At 41.8% G+C, this 24,391-nt stretch overlaps 1 protein-coding gene across 1 annotated transcript in view; it reads right to left on the minus strand.

Annotated features, from left to right (window-relative positions):
• Window positions 1-24,391, minus strand: part of EBF2 (EBF transcription factor 2) — a 187,581-nt gene that overhangs the window by 19,819 nt on the left and 143,371 nt on the right. Inside the window, exons 8-10 of the mRNA XM_081810370.1 lie at window positions 20,246-20,363; window positions 18,605-18,735; window positions 17,585-17,711 (exon numbers count right to left, since the gene is read on the minus strand). Of these exons, the coding sequence (XP_081666496.1) occupies window positions 17,585-17,711; window positions 18,605-18,735; window positions 20,246-20,363 (376 nt within the window). The remainder of the gene's footprint in view (window positions 1-17,584; window positions 17,712-18,604; window positions 18,736-20,245; window positions 20,364-24,391) is intronic.

The following is a 24,391-nucleotide window of genomic DNA, read 5'->3' on the forward strand; positions in this document are numbered from 1 at the left end:
TGAATTCCAGCTCCACTATTAATTTCTGTAAGCTTATGTTTAAAATCCATCTCATGGGTTTGCTGTCAAAATTAAATGAAACCATTGATATAATGTCCTCAACACAGTTCTTGGTGCAGCAAAGTTCTTAACCAATGGTAGCTATCTGTTATTTTGTAACGAAACCCCTGACAGATGTCATTAATTATTACTGCTCATTCTTAGGATCATACATTCACAGCATCTACATATTTTGTCTGTATATTAATTCCATTTAGTTCTTTAATCTCATTCTTGTGTTGGCTAAAATGTCCCAAACTGTCTAAAAATGAGGATGATGGTGAATATTCTTGCTTGTTTTTCTCTGAATGGGAATAACGCTAACATTTCACCATCAAATTAGTTCTCATGCTTCAATAAGGGTTTTTACCAGGACTTGTTAGAATTTTAGAAAATTCCAGTCATAAATTTTCTCATTTAACCAACTTATATTTTATAATAGATTTCCCAATATTCACAATTAAACTTTTAGTCACAGATGTGGTATATCATTTGCTTAGTATATTTCTGTTTTTTGTTTTGTTTTGTTTTTTTGTTTTTTTTTTTTTTGCAGTCCCTAAAACAGGCTCTTTAATAACATTTATGTCTTCACTGAAGAGCTTCAGTATATTTCTGAATACAACTTGTTAATATTTTCTTAAATTCCTGCTGTGAGGATCAAATCAATTAAGTTACTGAGAATAGTGCCTAGCACCTACTGAGCACTCAACAAGTATCGGTTACTATTGCTCTTGCTGGGAGTTTATGTGCCCATATTAATAATTGGGATTGTGTGCATGGTATTGGCCAGCTTCTGGTTGATAATTATTTTATACCAGCTTTGAAAAATAAATTGAGAAGCTTTCTATATTTTATCCTATGCTCTATGACACTTACACAGCATGGATATTATCTCTTGACTAAAAGCTTGAAAGAAGTCTGTGAAATTTCTCTTGTCAAAATCACCAGTAACATTTTAGCCGAACCAAGAGGAACTTTCCCTTTTTTTTTTTTTAAGATTTATTTATTTGAGAGAGGGGGAAGTGGGGAAGAGCAGAGGGAGAGGGAGAGAGAGAATCCCAAGCAGACTTTCCACTGAGAGTGGAGCCTGACTTGGGGCTCAATCCCATGACCCTGAGTTCATGACCTGAGCCAAAACCAAGAGTCAGTCACTTTTCCGATGGAGTCACCCAGGCGCCCCAGAATTTTTCCATTCTTATCATAAATGCAAGTTATGACACTGGAAATACTCTCCTGCTGGAAATTCTTCCACCCATCACCTTTCCTAAATGTGCACTGCCCTGTTTCACTCCTACCTCCCCAGCCACGTCGTCTTAGCCCACTTTGAGGACCGCTCTTCCTCCATCTTGTAGACACTGCTGCTCCTCATGCCCGTTGCCAAGCCAGTCTTCTGTTTGGCTCTATATTCTCCCTCATCAACCTCATCAGTGCCACTACGATTTCCATGTCATGCTGACTATCACAAATCTTTATCTCCAGTCCAGATAGCTTGCCAGCGATTCTACCTTATCTGTCCAGGTATTGGCTGGGAATTTCCACAGGGATGGCCCATAGACTCCACCCACCCCAGATACCCCAAGCTCACCCAGCTTTGAGTGAATAGCCATCATCCATCAGATTGCCAATCAGAAACCTTAGGTTCGTTCCTTATTTCTCAATATCATTTGTATTTTTCTAGAAAACTCATGCATTTCATTGATATTTTAAATGTTCTAGCATAGATGCTACACAGTATATCTAAAATTTCTAATATATTTGTGGTTCTCCCCCTCCAAGCCCTGCTTTGTTGCAACTTTCTGAATAGCCATATTTCTAATTTTGTCTTCCCTTTGTTCCGAAGAGAATATCCTAAAATTTTGAGATGCCTGGGTATTAGTTAATTATTTATTCTAGTTCATTGCATTGGATTCAAAAAGGTGTCCTGCAGAATATCTGTCTTTTGGAATTTAAGTTTTTTGTGAATTAATACATTGGAGTTTTGTCTGTGTTCCATGAGTAATGCTTTAAATGCATTATTTAATGTATCTTTTTGACCCTATGATTTAACGTATTATATGTATAATTGCTACTCTAAATTTATCCTTCCACATTCTCCTTGTATTTCTGATAGTTTTTTAATAAATATATTTTTCTCCAGTAATGAGAAAGATATACATCCTATTTTAATTTAAGGCAGCACTTTTAGATTTCTCTAAAAATATTTCTTTCTAATTATTTGAGTCTGGTAAGCCCCTCCACATATAAGGAATTTTGCCCACCTTTCATTTCCATACCTCACAGTTTCCATTTTTACATTTTGGTTGGTTGTTTGTCATCTTCAGCTAATATTATTATCTTTAGATTTTCTATGATTTGTACCTTTTAGACTAATTTTCACATTTACATTAAGCTTTGCCGTTACGTTAACAATAATTGAGATACTCTAATTTAACAGCTTTCTCTGATGACCAGGAGTCCTGTGATACCATAAATTGTCTATTCTTATGTTCATCACTGGTTCAATCCTCCAGCAGTCAGGTTACATTAGTAAGAATAAGAGTTGAATCCTGTCCATGATCTTGAAATAAGAGAATATCTTTCTGTCTTCCTCACATGTAAATGACAACTTCACTGGGTACAGCATTGTTAGGTATACTCTTCTCCATTCAAGATTGAGTTTCTGCCTGCGTTGCTTGTTCTTACCCTGTGAGGTGGGGACAGAAGAGGCCTCGAGGGGAATGATGAGTCCAGCTTTCACACATCGTCCAACACAACCCTGTCTGTGCACAACAGCACACCAGCACAGAATTTCTGGAATACTGATGACACCAGCCTAGCTTCAAACATGAATACTAGATTTTCCTTCCTTTTTCTTTTTTGTTTTCTTTAAAATATCCTCTGATATATTCTGGAGCTAAGGGCAGATTAAACACGTGGACTCAAATTACCATTTTACCCAGAAACACATGTAAGAATAGCCGTGTGTATAATTGGAATCATTCTGTAAACTTTTTTTTCCCCACTTAGCATTATAATGTCAGCAGTTTCTGAGGCTTTTTCTTTAATAACAGTATTTTTAGTGGCTATATATAATATTCAATAATGAAAATCGTTATTGCCACTGTTAGAATTTACCAAAGGCTTGCTATATTACAGGCACCATGCTAAGCCTTTTATACAGGTTAGCTCATTTAACCCTCGTTACAATCCCACGATTTGGGTTTTATCTCCATTTTCAATACTGTGTCAGGCAGTAAAGGTGGAATTTGTACCCTCGCTTCTCTAACTCCTAGGCCTGTGCTTTAACCTTTTCTGCTGAATTAGAGATGTCATTCCAAGTCCTATCCAGATATGCCAACAGCTGCCTGGGCCAAAGGCTACCGCTCTGCACTGAGCTACTGGGCCGGAGCTGGTGAGGAGCAGAGAAGAGTGTTGAAAAGTGGCCGTGCTGCCTTCTCCTTCCACCCACCCCCTGCAGCCATCCTTCTGCCCCTCCCCACGCTTCCTCTTGGAGCTTCTAGCAGAGGTCTGCAGATCTGGAAAGTGCAGCCCTGCCAGGTTGCTTGACTTCTCAATCACTGAGTGTGGGAGAAGGGCCCCATTTGGTATCAATCAGCAAACACAAACAGCTGTCCGGTGCTGCAGGGCGAACAGACCCAGTGACAAAATGCTCTAAATCAATCATTGCCTCATCTTTTTTCAAATACGCACCATTTTGTTACCTAGGGTACCAATTTTCTTACACGGAGAAAATGGAAATGATAAGATATGGGTGTGCTCACAATGTGTTGGCTATAAAGTAAGGGACTATCCCCTGGAGTAGAAAATCTAGCCCCTCCAAGGCCCCCGTTGTCTCCACTACTGTCCTTGTCCTTTCTTCCCATTCACCCAGGCAAGCTCTCACTCCCTCTTGCTAGAGCTCCAGGGGTCCCCCATGACCACCACTAATCTCATTCTCCCTTGTCCTTCCTGCCGCTTGCAGATGAATTCGCTAAAGCCAGGCCTTAATCAGCACACGGAGGTGGGATGTAGATGGTGCTTTCTCTTGCACAGAATTGATCCCACATTTGTACCCACTGTTCTTCCCATTAGGTAGGAAACCACCGGGACGCAAGGGTAATGTCTGGTTTATCTTGCCCGCCCTCCCCTCCTCACTCCCCACCCAAATCAGAAATAGCAGACTATCTTGACCACACTGGGTTAGCAACTCATGTTTTAAACTGAGTAAGTAGATTAGGCATACTCATCTATTTCTGATGTTGAGTGTTTTTTGGCAGGCCCCTGCCAGACTTCATAGCAAAAATGGTGGGGTGGGATGGGCTGTATATCCCAGATGAAAAGACAATGGTAAAAACACACAGTCATCTACATGGACAGGAAGAAAATCACATGCATGTGCACACACAATTTCATTTAATCAAGTGCACTTTTGAAGTACAAATCATAAAGTCGAAACTGTTTAGTCAACACCAAATCATAAGAAGGAAAGTCGGTCTATTCCTCCGGCTTTCAGCCTTCAGAACATCGAGATGAGACTGGACCACTTCGACTTTGGTTCCAAACTGACTTCCCAACTGGCCAGTTGCTTTTGCATCTGCTAGATTCAGCCTCATGTTGAATCCCAGCTTCACTCCATCCCCCTCCCCCCCACCTCCCTGGGTGTTCTCTGACATTTCAGTCCTGGTGTGAGCCAAGCAAACCTCAATTTGCTAATGAGGTGCCCAAGACCAGCACCAACACTGCCTCTAAGGGCCAACCAGATCATTAACCGCCATCATCAGTGTGAATTTACAACCTCTCCTACCACATGGAGTGTGGGGGGTGCTGTGAAGTGCTGCCAAGCCCTCCGCTGACAGAGACACAGAAAAGTGCTAGCAAGGCAAAAACAGAGTAAATTAAAAATATGCTTCGATCTATAGGCTCTATTTATCTACGTCTTTCTTTAGTAACATAACATTAAGGTAAAAGGTCATATCCCCACTGAAATATAATTTATATTTACCTTTTATTAAATAATTATGGCATGGCATGAAGTTAAAAATTACAGAAGCTAATCAAGGGGGAATTCAATAGAGAAAACTCAGACATGAGAATTTCGTCTTTGCTATACATAGAATGTCTTAATCCTCCACTGGGAGTCATTCGGGTTTGCTTAAGGAGTTTAATAATACACATTTCAACTGCCACAGAATCTAAATCCCATTTGGATCAGCCTTGGAAAAACTTTCATCAATACCTTGAGATTTCATAATATTTCTCCTGAGAGCCTGGATCTTACGTGTCATTTCTCATTTTGATTGCGGGTATAATATATGAGGTTACTTACATATCTTGGACCCAGCAAATAGATATAAACTTTAAGCAATGTGTAAAGGTTTTATTTTATAAGTAAATAGTATTTAACTAAAAATATCTACGGGAACCACTCATTAAAAAAAAAAGCTGGCTGGTGTTCAATATTAATTTTCCCAAGAGGTTGGTGAGATGTATAAATTCTATATGATTTTTTTCTTTCCTGAAGAGGAGGCACAGAGACCAGATAATGCTTACCCTAGCTTATGACTCTACTTCTGTTTCCCAAAAATGTAGGGGACACAAGCTAACATGGAAAGGGGACTCTTTATTAGAGTTTTGGTCAACCCTGAACAAAGACAGCATTGGCATTGCAGGCAGAAGGTCATTTACGCCCTGACCAACGGGAGTACTCATCACAAAGATTGCAGCATCAACGGCTGATCAAATTCCTTTGCAGAAATTTGAGAAGAGACAAATAAGATGATAGGGTGAGGAAAGATCTGAGTGATCAGTTGGGCTATTGCTCTGGGATGTTGGTCTGGGTTTCAACTTTCCTCAACGGTAAATCTCCAATTGGTGCCTAGGACCATCATTGAGTGTATGGATGGCCATCAAGAGGCTAAGAAAATTCTAGAAGTCTGAGTCTAGCTGTATGTTTGCACATATGTGCATTCATCTGTAGCAAACAAGCTTCACTTTTATCAGGTATGCATAGAGCCCGTGGTCCCCTGAGGGGTCTGGCCCACAGAACTAGAGGATCTCTCCAGTCCTAACTTGAAATCTCATCCTTCTCCAATGATAAAGAAAACAATGGAAAAGAATCCTGCCTAAGAAACCTAAAATCTATGTAACGTGAGTGCCAGACAAACACCAGATCAAAGGATGGACTTTGCTATGCAAGCAAAGGAGAAACCATGCATCAGGAATACCTCTCCATGTGGCTCTGGTCAAAGACTGTCACTCTATTGGCAGAACAGGAAAGTGTAGAGCAACCTAGCATGGGGAAGAATTCAGATATACAGACTCCAGCTCTTACCTTCATGTTACCTCTGGGACTTCTCCATTCTGATCTCCCCCCAGGATCCATGTCTTCAAAGAGCCTTGAGCCTCCATATTGATTCCTGTGAGGTCTGCCTTCTTTGTGCTTTGATTTGCTTTCTTCTGTCTCTCCTACCACTTCCTCCCAATTTTGTTGTCCAATCATCTACCTTTTCTGCCCTACTGCTCATGGGTCCAACATACAGAGCCTATGTTCAATTTAGCATTTTAATGCTCCCAAGTTAAATTTTTTTGCAGCAACTGATAGTCAATGGAGATAAAACTGGTCCGGCCTGGGATCTGCTTTACATCCTACCCTTGACCGACCATTCATCACCTTCAAGGGCTGGTGGACTTTGGTTTATCTCTCTGCAGAGACAAATCGTTGGGCTAAAATGCCTCTAAGATCCCTTGTGAACTCTTGCATTATATGATTCTAAGATGATTACCTATTTGGCACAGTGAACTTCTTCTTCAAGAAGTGGAGATGGGTGGGGTTGAAGCCATAGGCTGTTGAACTACGTTGTTAACCTTCGCTACATTAAAGTCTTTCCCTACATCCATTTGTTTCAATGTAGCAAAAGTTCAGTGTCATCAATTAAAAAAAAAAAAGGACAAAGATAATACAGGAACACATTATTAAGAGGTGGCACCTGCCTTTGTGGATATAGGAACAAGAACATGAGGTGAGAACCAGCAGTGCACAAGTGCAAGATTAGACTGAAGCCTTTGATATTTAATTTAAAATGAAATATTAATTTAATATTTAATTATGCTTTGGTTTCAAGAAAAACTGCAACAGGAAGACAGATTGTTTGAAGAAGGGAGTAATATACATGGTTAAGGAGACAACTGTAAAAATTAAAGATAAATTTCAAGGGTAAATCTAAATGCCACAATGGGGCAGTTATGAATATGCTCGTGCTCTCTGTAATGTGTATTTAGAATATTATAGCCGAGAGCATCAGGCCATTAAGGGGGCTGGGAGGTCTCTGGTGAAACAACAGCCCCCTATTCTGGGGCTTCCAATGGAGATATCATTCTTCAGACTCAGCCAGAGGATGGATCCAGATTTCACAAGAGGTGAGGGTAGAAGCGACCTCAGTAAAACTACAGGCTACCAGGAGGGCTGTTGAGTCAACCTGTTTCCAGTATGAATGGGGAATAATTGTACTCGGGCCAGTTTTTGATGTTTGAATTGGGTATTTTTAACTCAAAATCAGATTCATTTCTTAAATGGGATTTTTTTTTTTAATCAGGGTAATGCTGTAAGAAAAAAAAGAAATGCGAAGCGGCTGAGCTATTAACATTTGCAATCCTGCGTGCACATCTGTGCGGTGCAGCTTTATGACAAGAGGACCCCACAGCCCACACCGAGCCTCGGGGAGGAGACTGTTCAGGGTATGATCCAGGGGTTTGTGGAAAAATCTAGGTCTCCCATTTCTCCTCCCAACTGCTGCCTGTTTCTTGCCATTTTCTTATGAACACTTTCTCCCAAATAATGAACAAGGGTGTATAATCAAATGCGTTTGCTTGTGCTAGAATAAAAGATAAGAAGTCTTCTGGGGGAGGAAGTTAGTTGACATGGATTCTTTGGTTTCTCGGTTTCTCCACTAGTTCTCATTTGCCAACTTCTAAGTTCAACCATGCACCTTGACAAGCAGCTCTTCCATGTGTACCTGAGCTAACCTGGGCCAAGTCAGTGTCTCCTGCTTCTTTCATCCTCCGTTGAAAACCCACTCTCCCTCACTCCGCCCACAGAGTCATGTCCTCAGCCTGCCTTGGCCTTCTCTGTCACCTACAAAATCCTGATTTCTAATCTAGACCCAGATATTAAGGGCATGGTGTGGTAGGTCTTGCAAGAAGAATCCACCTCTTGCAGAAAGGAAGACACGCAAAAAAAAGTCCACCATTGATCTAATGGTGATGAGGGCAAAGGCACCCAGAGCTCATCCCAGAAACTGTGTGTCCCTCTGCCAAAGGCTGATGGTAGTGAATTGGACTTATATTTTTATATTTCTATCCATAATGTACTGGCATATCTATATCATTTCATTTTCCCAGTAAGAGAAATACCTTCCTGATTGTTCACGTAGAAAACCGAGGTGCAGAATGCTTAAGTGACTTGCAGGAATGTTGGGGCTCAAATCTAGGCCTGTACGCTTGGTCATTGTCTTCCGCCCTGGCACTAAGTTCTCTCTTAACAACAGGGTGGAGTTGGTACTCCTTTGCCTTCCACACCCTCAGTTATTCATGGACAGGAGAATTTCTATGACTTCCAGGGAATTCGAGGCCCTTCATAGGTTCTAAGCCTATCACATCACGCTGTGATAGAAACAGCCCACTTTGCAATCTGGAGCACCAGGGAAGGCATCCTTTGAGCCCCTCCATGGTCACTGGCCAGGCCTATTTCCTGTGCATTTCCTCAGAGTAACAACCAGAGAGCCAAGGCCATTGGCATTTGCAGGTAAAACTACTAGATGAAGCCAAACAGATGGCCTTCGTGTAATTTCTTCTGTGACGCTACACAGGATTGGTAAGTAGCACAGATCAGTGGTTAAGAGAACAGCTTTGGAAGTAGACTGCTAGGACTGCACCTAACTTGGTGACCTTGGGCAGCAGGATTCTTATCTATAAATTTGAGATACTAAAAGAACCATCACAGTGAGAAAGGGCAATGATGATATGAGCTCATGAGACAGAGCCTGACCCTACCTCCTCAAACGATGACAGATAGGAGGACTACTGAATTAGTATCATCATTTTTCTTCTTACGAGTTCTACCTGATGATAGAACTTACAACTAAAGTTGTAAGTTCTTAACCAACAATCAAATGTTTAGACCAGATTCTGCAAAAAGCCATAGGAATAATACTGAAAAGCTGCGCTCATCCACCTGCATATGCTCAGTGACCTGCCATGGACTGCATGCATCATGACGTTACACTGGTTTCTGGGGGGCCGGGTGTGTGTGTGCAGATTTCATCATTATACACAATGGCCATTCTACCCCCAAATGCATGCTCCAGACATTCTCTTCCTGAATCCTCAAAACAGCCAAGAAAGACCTCCACAACCAATAACCATGACCCCATTGGGTGCCTCTACCAGGATTATTTTTCTGCCCTGTTGGTTCTCTGTGGAAAAGTCTGTGAGGAAAGTAGAACCTCTCCTCTTTGCACCCAGGCTGGCATACCTACCAGCTCCAGGTCTCCAAGCAGACCTTTCCCAAGGAGCTATACTCTCATGTGGATCTCTCAATGCCGCAGCAGGAGGCTACATTTTCGCAAACCATGGTTGAAGGAAAATAGACCTGCAAAATCACATGTGTGAAGAAAATGTGTTGTTTTTCAGAGCCCTGATGTTGTTTATGCTGTACTTGGCAGCAACAACCATGGGGACTGATTACTGCATTTTGGCTAATTATACCAGGTAAGTTACATCTAATAGGCTTGGGTTTATTATGGTGGTGTATCCTTGGATACAGGAACCATCAAAGGTTGGACCTCAGAGCCTCCTTTCCCACCTCCTGCTTTTTGAGTCTCCTTCTAGAAGGTTCCACCTAAGAAGAAATATTATTGTGTTCACCACGCAATGACCCAGTCTCATAAGAACTGCCCCATGTGCAGAGTACTTTACCAGCCAGAAAGTCTCCACAACAGCCTGATGAGCAGGACTCAGGTTTCTCAAACTCGTTTCTTTGTTTAAAATACAGATTCTCAGACCCTCCCAAAAGAATATGATTCGGTATATCTGGAATGGAGCCAAGCATGATTTTCATACTCAGCCAAATTAGGGAAACACCTATGGGTAATAGTATAATTAGTACCAGAGCTTTACTGATGAAAAAAATGAGGCTCAGGGAGGTTAGGTGACTTGTCAAAAGGACAAACAAGTCATTGATTACCCCCGCCGGCATCTGAAAGCACGTCTTCTGGCTGAGTCCAGTGCATCCTCCTCTTGGATGCCACCCTCCTGCTCTGGCTCACTCTGTCCCCGCTAAAGCTCTCGAGGTTTTCTTTTCCTCTGGAATCAAGATGATATTTTCCACCTGACCACTGGAGCAGAGTATTTTGTCTAGGCCTATAGTGGTTTCTGATACAGTCTCCTGCAGTTGAGCACATTCTGAGGCTTGGAATGTGTGGCTCAAGAGGAGGTTGGCTGGACACCTGCAAACTCTCTCCCTGTCAGCCCCCCGCCCCCCCAGAGAAGGCTAGGATTCTCCAGGCTCACAGAAGGTAGGCCTTGGCTCTGAGGCAGAGTGGCCCCACCTCCAGTCACCTAGGGAAGCCACTGCCTTTCCAGCTATTGGACTAAGATTCCCAATGGGTTGTAAAGTGGCTTTCCATGCTGGTGGCTTCTCCTTGAGTGGGCAAGACGAGAGATCACCAGTCCGTTTCCTGTAGTGCCTGGGCCCCTCCATGAATAACATTAGCCACTTGTCTCTACCAACTGGAGTCGCATTTGGCTCAGTAACATCAGGTGGAAATTTCTAGAGGGAGTGACCAGCCTCCCGAGCCATCCTGGACAGTGTTTGTATTTTTATTTTCTTCTCTGTTTGTGAAAGAATGTGCAACTCGTCCCCGCCCTCCTCACCCTTAACTTCCTCCCACGTCCTTCTTTCTCCAAAGCAGTCTTCTGGAAGAAGCTTCACTGCTTCCCTGGCTGGAAATACTCTTTCTGTACCTAAAGAATCAAGTTTACCAATGTATGCTGTTTCAGTATTTCAGTATGTGGGACATTAATTTTTTACACCACATTTTCTTTCATTATTAATTAAAAATTACTTAAGTTTTTCAGAAAATAATAAATATAAGTAAGCAAAATTTAAACAAATAATAATAATACCAATACCTAGAAACCACCATTGGTAATGCCTTCATATGCAGGTTTCTATATCTTACTTAGAGTTTTTACACAACTATTCTTTTTTTATATATATATATATAAATTGGACCATACTGTGCATATAGTTCTTAAGCTTTTTTTTAAACCTATATCACAGACATCTTTCATGCAACTAAATATCCATTCACAGCACTACTTTTAATATCTAAAAAGTGTTTCAGTGTAAGGATACTTCACTATTTAATGAGTCCCCCAAAGGACACTAAGGATGTTTTCAATTTTTCACTACCATAAACAGTGCTCCAATGAACAGCCTTCAGGCAAACTCAGTTATTTCCTAAGTATACATTCCAAAAAGTAGAATTGTTGGGTCAAAGCATATATACATTTTAAGGCTCCTAGATTCTTCTACCCTCCTACAGGTGTATGTTAGAAAGTCCCCACTTTCTACTAATTTTGCCAACTTGGGTATTTTCATTTGTTAAAAAATAAAATCTTTGGGGCACCTGGGTGGCTCAGTCAGTTAAGCAGCTGCCTTAGGCTCAGGTCATAATCCCAGGTTTCCTGGGATCAAGCCCTACATCGGGCTCCCTGCTCAGCTGGGAGCCTGGTTCTCCCTTTCCCTCTGCCTGCCGCTCTGCCTACTTGTGCTCTCTCTCTATCTCTCTGTCAAATAAATAAATAAAAATCTTAAAAAAAATAAAAAAGAAAGAGAAAAAAGAAAATCTTTGCCAACTTGATAGGGAGAAAACGTTATCCCCTAGTTGCCTTAATTTGCATGTATTTGATTATTAATGTGATTGGGATTTTTAAAAATGTTTACTGCTAAATTGTATTCCTTCCTAAATTAACTCCTGATATTCCTTGCTAGCTCTTTATTTACATATCTTTCTTTTTCTCTTAATTTGTGATATATCTAATATTCATCTCTTTATCTACAATGAATAACATAGTTGTTGACAAATAGAGGCATAAAATAAGTTTTTGCTGAGTAAATGAATGAATCTTTATGCATAAGATAATATGTCACACATAATGAATATGTACTCAGTTTGTCCTTTTTTCCTTTTGATTTAATGACATCATCTCAACATGCAAAAATTTTCTTTTTATGTAATCATAGATTTATGCTTGATGGTTTCCTTGGGGTCAAGGTTAGCAAGGCTCCAGATTATAGTAACAATATTTTGAAATGTGTTCATTTTTAATTAAAAATATTTAATTCAAATGTTTTAGTTTATAATATGAAATTAGCTATCTAACCTTTTTTCTTTTGATACTTAACTAGTTGGTCTAATACCATTTGTTAAACATTCCATCTTTTCCACATTGACTGAGATGGCTCCTCACCTATACACGTTTAGGTATTTATACTATTCATGTGTAAAAAACCTGTTTATTTTTAAATGTTCTCTTCTGTTGCATAACACTTCTATATGTTCCTCCAAAGCCCCATATTCTTCTAATTACTCAAAATAGGTTTTAAGTCTGGTAGGGCATGGCCCTTTCATTTTTTAAAATGAGGGGTCCTATTTTAGCACCTTTATTTTTCCAGGTGAACTCTTGTAAAGTTTCCCCAAACATTTTGTTGGTACTTTGATTGGCATTGTGTTAAATTTATGCATTAATTGACATCTTTACAATATTAAATCTTCCCACCGCTCCACCAGCTGGAAGAATTTTGTCCTTCCTCTGAACTCCCTTAGCAATTTATACCTTTTTAAAAATCACTTTCTACACTATACCCACCCAATTTTTCAAACCTGAAACCTGAGAGGCATCTCCTCCCCTCCCTTCCCCAACCTTCACCCCATCCAATCAATCATCAAGGGCTGCCCATGTGACCTCCTAGATTCCATCCCCTTCTGCCTGTCCCCACTACTGGTGCTCTGGTCCAGGCTGCCATCATTTCTGGCTGAGGCCACCACACTGCCCTCCGACTGACCTCCTTGAATCCACCCTTGCTTCCAAGCCGTTCTCTACAATTCAGCCAGAATGATCTTCTAAAAGGCAAATCTGATCATGGCACTCCCCAGCTTTAAAATACTCCAATAGCTCCCCATGGCTCTTGGGGTAGAGCCAGAGAAGCATGCCCCAACCCTCCCTTCCAGCTTGAGGCCAACCATTCTTTAACTCATTCTTTCTGCCCTGTTCATAGTAGCCATCATATATATCCCGTGTCCTTTCTTACCCCAGGGCCTTTGCACATTCCGTCTCTTGTGTTTGGACTGTTCTTAGCCTTCCCCATTATCTTAGTTTAAGAAGGTTCGATTTCCCAAGTGTATATTCCCAGCATCCTATACAACTCCTTTTTAGTACTCATCACATTTGTAATTACTTGTTCAAGTTTCCATGGTAATAACCCTGATAGTAAAAGTTTCCATGGTAGTAACCCTGATAGTAATCATAAGAATATTATTAATAATAAATGCTTTTGAATAGTAAGATATAGTCACTTTCTATCCCAAGTGCTTACATGAAAGGGTGCTCTAGACCAGTTCGTGACAGCAGGTTGTTAAAACTTCAGAAATCTGTGAGCCAGCTGATGTCATACTGGTAGCTTAAAATCAGCCATAGTCAGAGTATTTGCACCATGGAAATCAGCAAATACTACCAACCCTACCGCTCCCTCCCCACCACTTTTCCCTGGAGAGCCAAACACCACTGTTTGCATGCACAGCATTATTTAGTCTCACAACAGCTCTGTGAGATAAGTATCCCATTTTATAGATGGGGAGACTCAAAAGTTAAGTCACTTACACAAGATTTAAGAACTAGAGACATCCAAAAAGCTCAAACCTAGAGCATAAGTAGTTCCTCTTCACATCACTATACCATAATGAAGGAAGGATCCTGCTGGTCTGACTCATCCACAGTGTTCCCAGCACACAGCACAGTGTTGAGCATAGTGAGTGTGCTCAATCAATATTTGCTTCGTGAATAAGTCAATAAAATTTCAGGACATCAGGAAAACAGAGCTATTTGCTGACAATAAGTGTTAAATAAAAGACACTAGGCGGGATGGCCAAAGGCCTGAGTCCTTGCTCTGACTCCACCTTGAATTCAATGGGTAATTGTGAACAAGTTGCTTCTGCCTGGGGCTTAGTTCTCCCATCTGCAAAAGAGGGAGTTTGACCAGTGATCTGCAATGTCTCACCATCTCCATAATTCTTTGAATTTACAAGTAGCATAATATCTACTATTTTCATGGTTATCTGGGCTCCCCTTTCAGCAGACACTTTGTTTCCACAAACTGTGGCTCATGGCCTCCTCTATTCTGTCTGGTAAATTCCCACTTTGCTTTAGAAATGTCACTCTATTGTCACCTCCTCTGGAAAGTCTTCACAGATTCCCTAAAGTCAGCCACTCCTTGCTCAGTGCCCCTTGCATGTATACCTCTATGGGACTTAACCCAATTATTATAATCTCCAGATGGCTATCTCCCCTTCTAGAACTGTAAGCTGCTAGAGGCATACTGAAATTACTGATTTTGTGCCTTGAGCATAATTTAGAACTGATGCTTGTTCAATGAATATATCAAGTACACTGATACCTGGATCCTACCCCCCGAGATTCAGAGCTACTTTGTCTGGGGCCCAGGTGTTGGTGATTTAAAGTGCAGCCAAGGGTGAGGACCTCTGCTTCAGAGAGAGTTTTCACCTGCATACACACATGTGCATGCACATGCACACAACACCAGGCTCCACACGTCCACAGCCTCACTGAGTATCGACATCTTTCCTTACTTCAGAAGAGAGCTGAGGATTGGTTGCAACATGATTGCTATTTTTCCTATCTGTCTCCTCACAGGCCAGATGGTCATCCATATACAGTGGGTAGAGAAAACAGAGATGCCAGAGCCCTACATGTGGAAAGCATCCCAAAGTGAGACCCATTCCTCGCCTAACCTCGGGGACAGCTCACACTGCTGCTTTCCTCCTACCCCACCAGACACTCCTTCTCAGTCACTTCATAGGCTCCTCCTTTCACCCTGAGCCCTACATGCTGGTGCTCCTGAGACACCATCTTGAGACTTCTTCCATCCTGTAGCTGCACTCTCTTCTGAGGCCATCTCATCCAGCCCTGTGGTTTTAAATCCTGTCTGGATGCTGACTGCTCCCTTGTTCAACATCCTCATCCTCAGTGCCTTCCCATCCAAACCTCTTACCCTACCTGCTTTTCCTACCTCATCTTCCATCGTTCTCCTCCACACCAGTGCCACTCTGGCCAGAGGTATTCATGCTCTTCCCTGATGATGCTGGGCTTATTCCCACCTCTCAGTCTATAATCTGTTCTCTGCCTGGGACATTTACCCCCAATTCACAGACAGCCAGACACTGTTCTAGAGAACACTGGTGAACCAAACAGAAACACAACCCTGAAGAGTTCCAGGCACAGAAGGAAGACAATGTGAATGGAGAGGAGAGAAGGTCAAAAAGATACAGAAGCAGGGGAACAGATTTCCACACCTGTGATATGGGTCTCCACTCAACGTTCCTTCCTCACGGAGTCCCTCCCTGATCACCCCACCCAAAACCCTGCCTCATTCTCTATCCCTTACTTATTACTGTTGAAATTATATCATCTATTTTCTGTGTTGTCTGTCTTCCCCTCTAGAAAGTAAGTTTTATTAAGATGAGGGATTTTAACTTGCCCATTTCTATATCCCAGAGCCTAGAGTTGTGCCAGCCCATGGTACTAGGCATGTCATAAATACTCATTTAAATGAGTAGTAAATATTTTACTGTGACTGCAATAGCATCTTCCATAGAAACACACACACACACACACACATACACTAACCCAACCAAGATGTACCTCTCTCAAGAGAGAACATTCAAAGGTGAAATTTTAGATAAATATACCTAAAAATTACCCTTGTCCATCTACTCCTCAGTGATATGTAACCAGATATTTACACATAAACAAGAAGGGGAGTCTGGATCCAAATGAGAGAAGACACTATAAAATACTAGAATTTCATAATGTGTGTGATATATTTTCTAAGTTTATATATTTCTTTCTCTAGGGCCCTTATTTTCTCCTTCAAAGTATAATGTCCTAGTTGATCCTCCTGCCTTCAGTTGTTCCCCTGACTAACTCAATCTTTTATATCAACAGCATTTGTGTTTCTTACGAGAACCCCTTTGAGTTACTCTCACTTCCATGGGAACACTGAATGTCGTCCTACAAATCAAGTCTAAATTCCCATACAAGGCTTTGTGGGGTTTTTTTTCATTTTTTAAAATTGTGGTAAAACACGCATGACAAAATTTACCATCTGAAGCCATTTCTAAGTGTAGCAACTGATCTCCAGAACTTCTCATTTCACAAAACTGAAACTCTGTTCCCATTAAATATCACTCCCATTCTCCCTCCCTCAACACCTGAGCACCACCATTTGATGTTCTGTCTCTGAATTTGATCATTCTAGGTACCCTACAGGGCTTTTAAGCTGTTTTATGTTTTCCTTCCTTCTCATTCCTAGCTCATGTGGGCTAAGTTCTGGCCTAAGTTTTACCCAAGTGCATTACCACAGCTGTAAACCAGCCCTCTCTCCTCCAGACACCTGCTCACCTTACCCACTGGGCTCTAGCACATGAAATTCCCATAGTTGGGACATTCTTCCTTTTTCCCTGCCTATTCAAATCCTCCCCAGCCTTAAAAATAGTCTTTGATTTCAATCTTCTTCTTGAAAGCCCTTCCCTCTGCACTAGTCCACACTAAACTGTGTCTTCCTGGAATTCATATTCCATTCACTGGAAACACCAAACATTTTGAATATCCTAATTCCCCAGCTGTTCTGTGCAATACACCACTGCCCCCTCCAAAAATTTCTACATTTCGAAATAGGGGCCATGTCTCATATGTCATTGTACCTTAGAAAAAGTAGATATTCAACCAATTTTAAACAAATGTTTTTAAACAAATATTCAGAAAATTTCAACAAACATTGAAATCATAGATAATTCCTACTTTCATAAAATTTTAAAACAATTTGAATCACTCTGCAGCACCGTTGGGCAATTTTTACAAATCCTTTTCAAGAAAATTTAGCTATAGCCAACCACTTGGCCTAATTTTTTATCTGATTACTTAGTTAAAAGTCTGTTCTAGCATGGTTCTAGCCGAGTCAAATTTACAAAGATGGCACTCATGAAATGAGCTCCTGTGATCATCTCCCAGACTGTTCAGAAATCGCTTGCATAAAATAAAATTTAAAATCGAGTCCACACTTCCCCATCCAATGCCTATCACCCAGTCCATTCTTCCCACACTAGTAAAAAGACCTAGGAAAGGTAAAATCATTATAAAGTGGAGACACTGGGAGCTAGAACAAAGGTGAACCAGGAGCCCATCTCCCTTGGATCATTTTCTTACCCACCTGTGTAAATGAACCTCCCTGGAGCTCCCTTGCAGAACTGTTTGGACTTATAAGATAATGTCACTTCCACTACTCCGGGGATGTGCCGAGGAGGAGTCTGCACTCTGATGGCATGAGGAGTTATTAGCTGAGGAATGAACAGGCAGATAAATAAAATACCTGTTATACAAGTTATCACCAAGGCTATGGAGGACCGGAGCATCTCCTGCGATGACCCCCCAGGGCCCCAAACTCTCCAAACACCCTGTCCCTCTATCTCACATGTTTCTCCCTCCCACCCTGGAATTTCCTCACAACTTAACCTGTCTAGATCCTCACCTTCCCACCAGCCCAGCTCAAGACTCTCCCTGCCTCCAGGGTCCATCTCTGTATTCACTCCCTCCCTGCTTCCTACACTGCTATTCTCTCATGTAGTGACTTGGCAATTTCCACATCCAACCTAGCACCGTTACTTGTCTTTTTGTAATGTCTTGTTGTTTTTCTCATTATGAAAGTAGAACGTATCCACTTTAGAAAATTAGGAAATTATAAAAAAATATGAGGAAAAATATTAGCCTTGTGTAACCCAGAGACGGCCACTGTTAATCTTTGGTGTGCTTCCAGAACTTTTCTACAGGTGGCTGTTATATTATTAGATTTTATATCCATAGACACCATTATCCTGATTTTTTTTTTCACTTGACATTATAGTGTAAATACAATCCCTTCTCCTGTGTCATTAGAACTTTTTCAAAACAAAATTTTTAATAGTGGAATTGAACCATTCTCCTATTATTCAATATTTAGGCTCTTTCTAATTTTTCACAATTATAAACAATGTTGCGATAAATATTTATCTTTTTAAGGGATCCATGCCTACAATAAATTGTGGTTTACATGTCTTTTAATCCTTGGTGCCTTGCTCACAGTAGGTAATCAGTAATGTGCATCCATGCTGCTGATGCTTCAGGAATTACATTTCCCCAAATAAAACTATCTTTGCACCAAAGAAAATCAGGGCAGCAAGTTGCCTTTGCCTACCTCACTCCATACAAGCATGGTCCCAAACACCACTTGGAGGCCATCAAAGAAGTTGTCTCCAATGATGATGACCATGGCTCCTCCTGTGGTCCAGCCTTCACTTGGGCTAATGGCTTTGATGCAGGGGGTAGCTAAGATGATAGAAAAGAAAATGTCAGGGCTGTCCTTTGATGGTTGAAATTTGGAGTTTGGGGGATTGGCTGCTCTCAAAAGCTGTTGGTTATTCCAGGTTCAAGTTGAGCTTTGCTGACTTGCCATCATTCCTTAATTGGTTGCTGGTTTTCACCAGGTCATTAAAGCCTAATGAGTTGACCACTATGTATGAAAACATGGAACACTTAGCTAATTGTGCAAAGGGTGGTTTTAAAACCCTGTTGTTTTTCCCCATATTTTTATAAGTTGATCACACTGGAAATGTGTAAATCCCTTTTCTCTCCCCACCTCCTCTGCCCCAAGATGTTAAGATTTACAAGGCCTGCTAATGTGCTAGAGAGAGAAGGAGAAAGTAAAATCTATCATAGTTGGGGTTTTTTTCAGCTCTATCAGGAGACAATTTCTAATCACTTTCCTAACTTTGTAGGACGGATTCCCGCCCCCCCTTCTTCCATATGTCCAAGGCCTCTGGACTTTACATCCCAACAGGAACCCAATATGGTTTTCAGGCCATAACTAAAGTCAATCCATCACTCCATTTCCAAAGTTGACAGGGTCAAAGGTGGAGGAGAACTTTGGCAGGACTCCAAAAACATGAGCCCCCTTTGAACAGCCAGTCAATCACATCCAATCAGTCAGAAGAAACTGGATGGGTTCCTAGTTCTGAACCCTGGGATTTTCTTCTCCCCTTTCAGTGCCCACTGTGGGAGAATTAACACCACTCCAAATTCTTTACTGATTCAATCATTTTCTTTCAGTTCATTAATTCCTATTTAAATGGATACAAGACACATTTTAAGGGCCAAGCTGGGGCGGGGGCTGGTGGGCACTATACAGCAAAACATCACACTAAAATAGTAGCTTAGGTTAGCCATTCACCTTATAGTACAAAGCGCCTTACTATCCCAGTGAGTTGGGGAGTGTGAAAGATGGAATTTACTCAGGTATTTGTCAGTTATCTTCCTTGATATGCTTTAATTTTTTGGACAACTTGAAGTTGAACAGTTACCAGTATTTCTGACGACTTTAATGCACATGGAAAACTACCCAGAGCAGATCATGATTTCTTCTTGTCCAAGCAAACAAAAATCAATTAGTGTCAATTTCATTCTGCACATTGTTTTGTTTTGCCCACAATCTGTTTAAGGGCACATCTGACACTTATTCATACATGTCTGCACTGTAATGTTCCTGTTTAACTAAGATGTCATAGGCTTATGTTTGCCTCAAATGCCCGTCTAGCAAAAAGAAAAACACAAGACTAGATGGCAGAGGCAGTGGGGCACGGGGGCCTGAGTGCCGACTGGGAGGCGTGCGGGGTTGCAAGAGAACAGGCAGGAGTCAGTGTTTACAACTTCACTTAAAACCCACATGATCTTGTGTATTTTCTCCACGCCTGCCCAGACATAAATTTAAAATTCAAACCAGGACAATGGCGGGGACCTTGATTTGTCTGTCGTTCTCAGCCCAGACGGCAGGCAACCCTACCTTCTGATGGGTCCAGCCTTCTTGCTCTCCGGCCATGCTTAGAGTTGTTATGAACAAACATGTTGTCAGAAACAGCCAGCACGTGTCCATCCACATTCACCGTTGTTGACAACACAACCTGCACATTTAAAGCAAAAGGGGGGGGGGTAAGGGGGAAGTTAGTTGTACATAAAGTAGGAAAAGTCGCAGCCTACTGTTTTGCCAGACATCCCTATGGCTAATGAGAGACGGAACAGAATCTTGGGCCAGGGCCATGCCCTCGGCCTCTCAGCAGGTCATCCTCCTGTGATTATGGCAGAGCTTCCTGGAAAAAGAGGCCACCTTTCACTTGCATGTTGTTATGTATTTGTGTTCAAATCACACCCCAGTGATGGAGTGGGGAAACTGGCCATCTGCCAGTTCTAAAAACCTTGTTCTCTCCTACAGGACCTGGACAGTCATTCCCAGCTGACCCCAGAGCTATGCTCACGCCATACCCACTGTGTGCGCTCAGGAAGGTAAGGCCTCAACACCAGCTGGGAAGTCATCTCTCCCAGCTCAGGAATGGGTTCTCACACTTCTAACATCTGCTCAAGGAATGCTGGGCACAGAGATGCTGCCTGAGGGGCTGTTTGTGGGGTGTCCCCACCCGCTAGAGAGCCGTGGCAGAGGTGATCCAATTTCTGGCGGGGAGATGAAGTTGCTGGAATTCAGTGTTGAAAATGTAGGACATTTAGTCTCTTGGCAGAGGAAAGGGAAGAGATGGGTGTGGAACAGTGGAAGATCATGGATTGGGAGTCAGAGAGAACTAAGACCACCACACCTGCTGTCCCGCAACCTGGTAACCTGGGACAAATTACTTCACTTTTTCTAATCTCCGTTTTGCTCATCTGTAAAACACAAACAACAATGCCTATCTCAAGGGCTCAATAAATAAAGTAAGGATGAAATGAGGTATTATGTGTAAAGCGCTAGGTGGAGACCCTGGCGCATGCGACAGGGGGATGAGTTCCAGCCTAACTGCCTGACCTCTGCCTTTTTTGGCCTGTCACTAGGATGGGTGACATTACTCACTGAGCCCCTCCCGTAGTGTAAGCTCTAAGGGAGGCTCTAGAAAGGCAGACACACGGGCTGGCTACCAAAAGTTACAAAGTTGGGCCCCTACCCTCAAAGAGCTCTCTTTCGGGCTGGAGAAACATGGCTGACACATAAAAGAAAGAGCACACAAAACGAAATCAAGTTGAGTTCTATGTGCGTGCTGTAGTTCCAAGAGGCAGAGGTCAGTGAAGGCCAGAGCAGTTGGGAAAGCATAGCAGAGGTAGGTGGACTTGAGTGCACCCACCACCCACTTGACCCAAGAGGATGGGCCATCCTAGACGTGAGTCTGTTTGTCAGTTATGTATGCAATTTCTTTTGAGAAAATAACTTGTTATATACATATTCGTGCATATATACAGACCTCTGGAGGAAAGGCATTGATAGGCACGTAATGAGGAGCTGTATTTAAAAATGACTCTTCCCGGGGCGCCTGGGTGGCTCAGTTGGTTAAGCAACTGCCTTCGGCTCAGGTCATGATCCTGGAGTCCCTGGATCAAGTCCCGCATCGGGCTTCCTGCTCAGCAGGGAGTCTGCTTCGTCCTCTGACCCTATCCCCTCTCAGGTGTTCTCTCTCTCTCAAATAAATAAATAAAATCTTAAAAAAAATAAAAATAAAAATAAAAATGACTCTTCCTATCTACTCCCAAATTAAATTTGCTGATATTCTACTTATATTTTTTCTGCCACCCCTTCCTTCCTTATTAAATGAAGGGGGCGGGGGACCTTGGCCCTGCCTTATCTCTAATGTGAAGTAAGATTCACTAGATGGCACTTAAAATTTTCTACTATGAATAATTTCAAGCAAACAAAGTGAACAAGATAATATGATAAATCCTTCCTTTTTTTTAGGTGAAGTTTATATCCATTGAAATGCACAAATCTTAGCTGCACAGTTTTGACAGATACATCCAAGGTAACACAGACCATATTGGGGTATAGAACATTTCCATCTCCCCAGAAAGTTACCTTGTATCTTTCTCGGTCAATCCTCCCCTCCTACCTAACCCCCACCCCAAGGAAACCCTTCTGAATTTTTTTTTACCTTCAATGTAGTTTTAGATGGTAGCTTTTAATTTTTTTTAAATATATATATTTTAGTATAATAGGGGTTCAGGAGAACCCCTAAAAGCATGAGTCCCCAAAATATTTCACCTAACCTGGTCCCATGGGCATGACAGTACCAGACAGGAATTTTCCATGGACATAAGTGGGTTTCAATCATTCATCCCAAAAACATTCACTGAGCTCCTGTTACATGTTGGGTATTAAATCAGGCTCTGGAGATTCAAAGATGACAGAATGGGTTCCTAGTCAGCTATGTGTCTCTCCCACACTTCAGTTCCTCACTTGTGAATACACTACAGGTACAGGGTCCCTACCTCTCTGTGACATCAAAGGAACTTAAAGGAACCTCAGTTATCGTTCAGAAAATGATTGTCAATAGCTCCTATTTCAGGGATGCAGCCTGTCTAGCTCCGGATCTGTTTTCAATTGTCCCATGTCAACATGTTAGGAGTCTGGGGAAAATCCTTCAAGAAATCTCCTATTGTACGGTGGCCACCGTAAGATGTAGACATCCATTGCTCTCCACAAGTGCATGGAGGCACAAGTCCCTATCAGGGCAAGTACAAGATGGCATCATAGTCAAAGGAAGAGAGAAGCCAAGGCTCCTGGCGTGGGGTTAAGATGAGCATGAAAGGGGCACCTGGGTGACTCAGTCGTTAAGCATCTGCCTTTGGCTCAGGTCATGATCCCAGGGTCCTGGGATCGAGCCCCGCGTCGGGCTCCCTGCTCGGCGGGGAGCCTGCTTCTCCCTCTCCCGCTCCCCCTGCTTGTGTTCCCTCTCTCACTGTGTCTCTCTCTGTCAAATAAATAACTAAAAGCTTAAAAAAAAAAAAAAAAGATGAGCATGAAGGTTGAAAGCATTCACCTCTGCATATGATTACCCCCTGAAAATAATAGGAGAAGGTGGAGAAAAAAGAGGAATCAGGCCACTTTTATAAATTGTGTGTGTGAATGGATTGACATAGCTGCCATCTCTGGAAAACTTAAAACAAGAGGGCGCTTCAGGCTTTAATTGCTAATGAGCTGTGCTAGGCACAGTGAGGGGAACTCCAGCCCGTCTGAGGATTATGTGGATATAGAGAGCATTCTCTCTGAGACCACTTTAATTCATTCCACAAGCTTCTTGTCATACTGTACTTTAGTGCTCCTCATGCATTCCTGCCACAAAATATGAGGCTTTCTCGAGCCAGCTGATTTCATCATTGTCCATTTGGGTGGAGTGAGATTCAGTTCCAAAGTGAACATTTCCCGAATGACATACCCTGATGGTTCAGATGCACTTCATTATTTTCTATTAACAATGGAAATAAATTTTAATCTCTTGCTGGCTAGCTCTGGCCTCTCATGACAGCAAGGGAATTAACCTGAATTATTTCAGTGTCTGCAAAATTTATTACAAGATTTTAAATTATGTCCAAATGTATGTGCGTGTGTGCGTATATATATAGATACAAGGCAAGTTCCCATTTTTAATATTCCAAATATCTTAGACTGTGGGTTATCTAGAAGAGTCTGTCAATTAAAGTGAATTGGCAAAATGTAAAGAATTTAATCCTCTAGCTCCACCATGCAAAACCGGACATGTTTGCTGGTTGTTCTTATACATGCACGTACACGCGTGCGTGCACACACACACACACACACACACAAATATTGGCCTTTACATACATCCACTCTCCTTCTGGAAGTAAATGAACTACATTATGGAGGTGAAGATACATTTGGTACATTCAAAGCTTTGAATTTAACTTCCTTCCCTGTTTTCTGATGAACGATGACAACACTGATATTATTCTATTCAGACAAGTTAAAGTTTCTGAATGTTTGGGGACTAAAGGAAGTGGAATGTGCATTCCAGCATCGTCTCACTCCCAGGCCTTCCCTTTCCACAAGCCAACTTCTTTCCCCTAGTGAGTATTTCCTGGGTCACGAAGGCTGACCTTTTCCATCTGGAATCAATCAGTCAACCCCTGACAACTTCCTGAAACACCTCACTCCATTTCC

Source organism: Leptonychotes weddellii, chromosome 2 (genome assembly GCF_054177405.1).
Source record: "Leptonychotes weddellii isolate Sample4059 chromosome 2, ASM5417740v2, whole genome shotgun sequence".
NCBI lineage: Eukaryota > Metazoa > Chordata > Mammalia > Carnivora > Phocidae > Leptonychotes > Leptonychotes weddellii.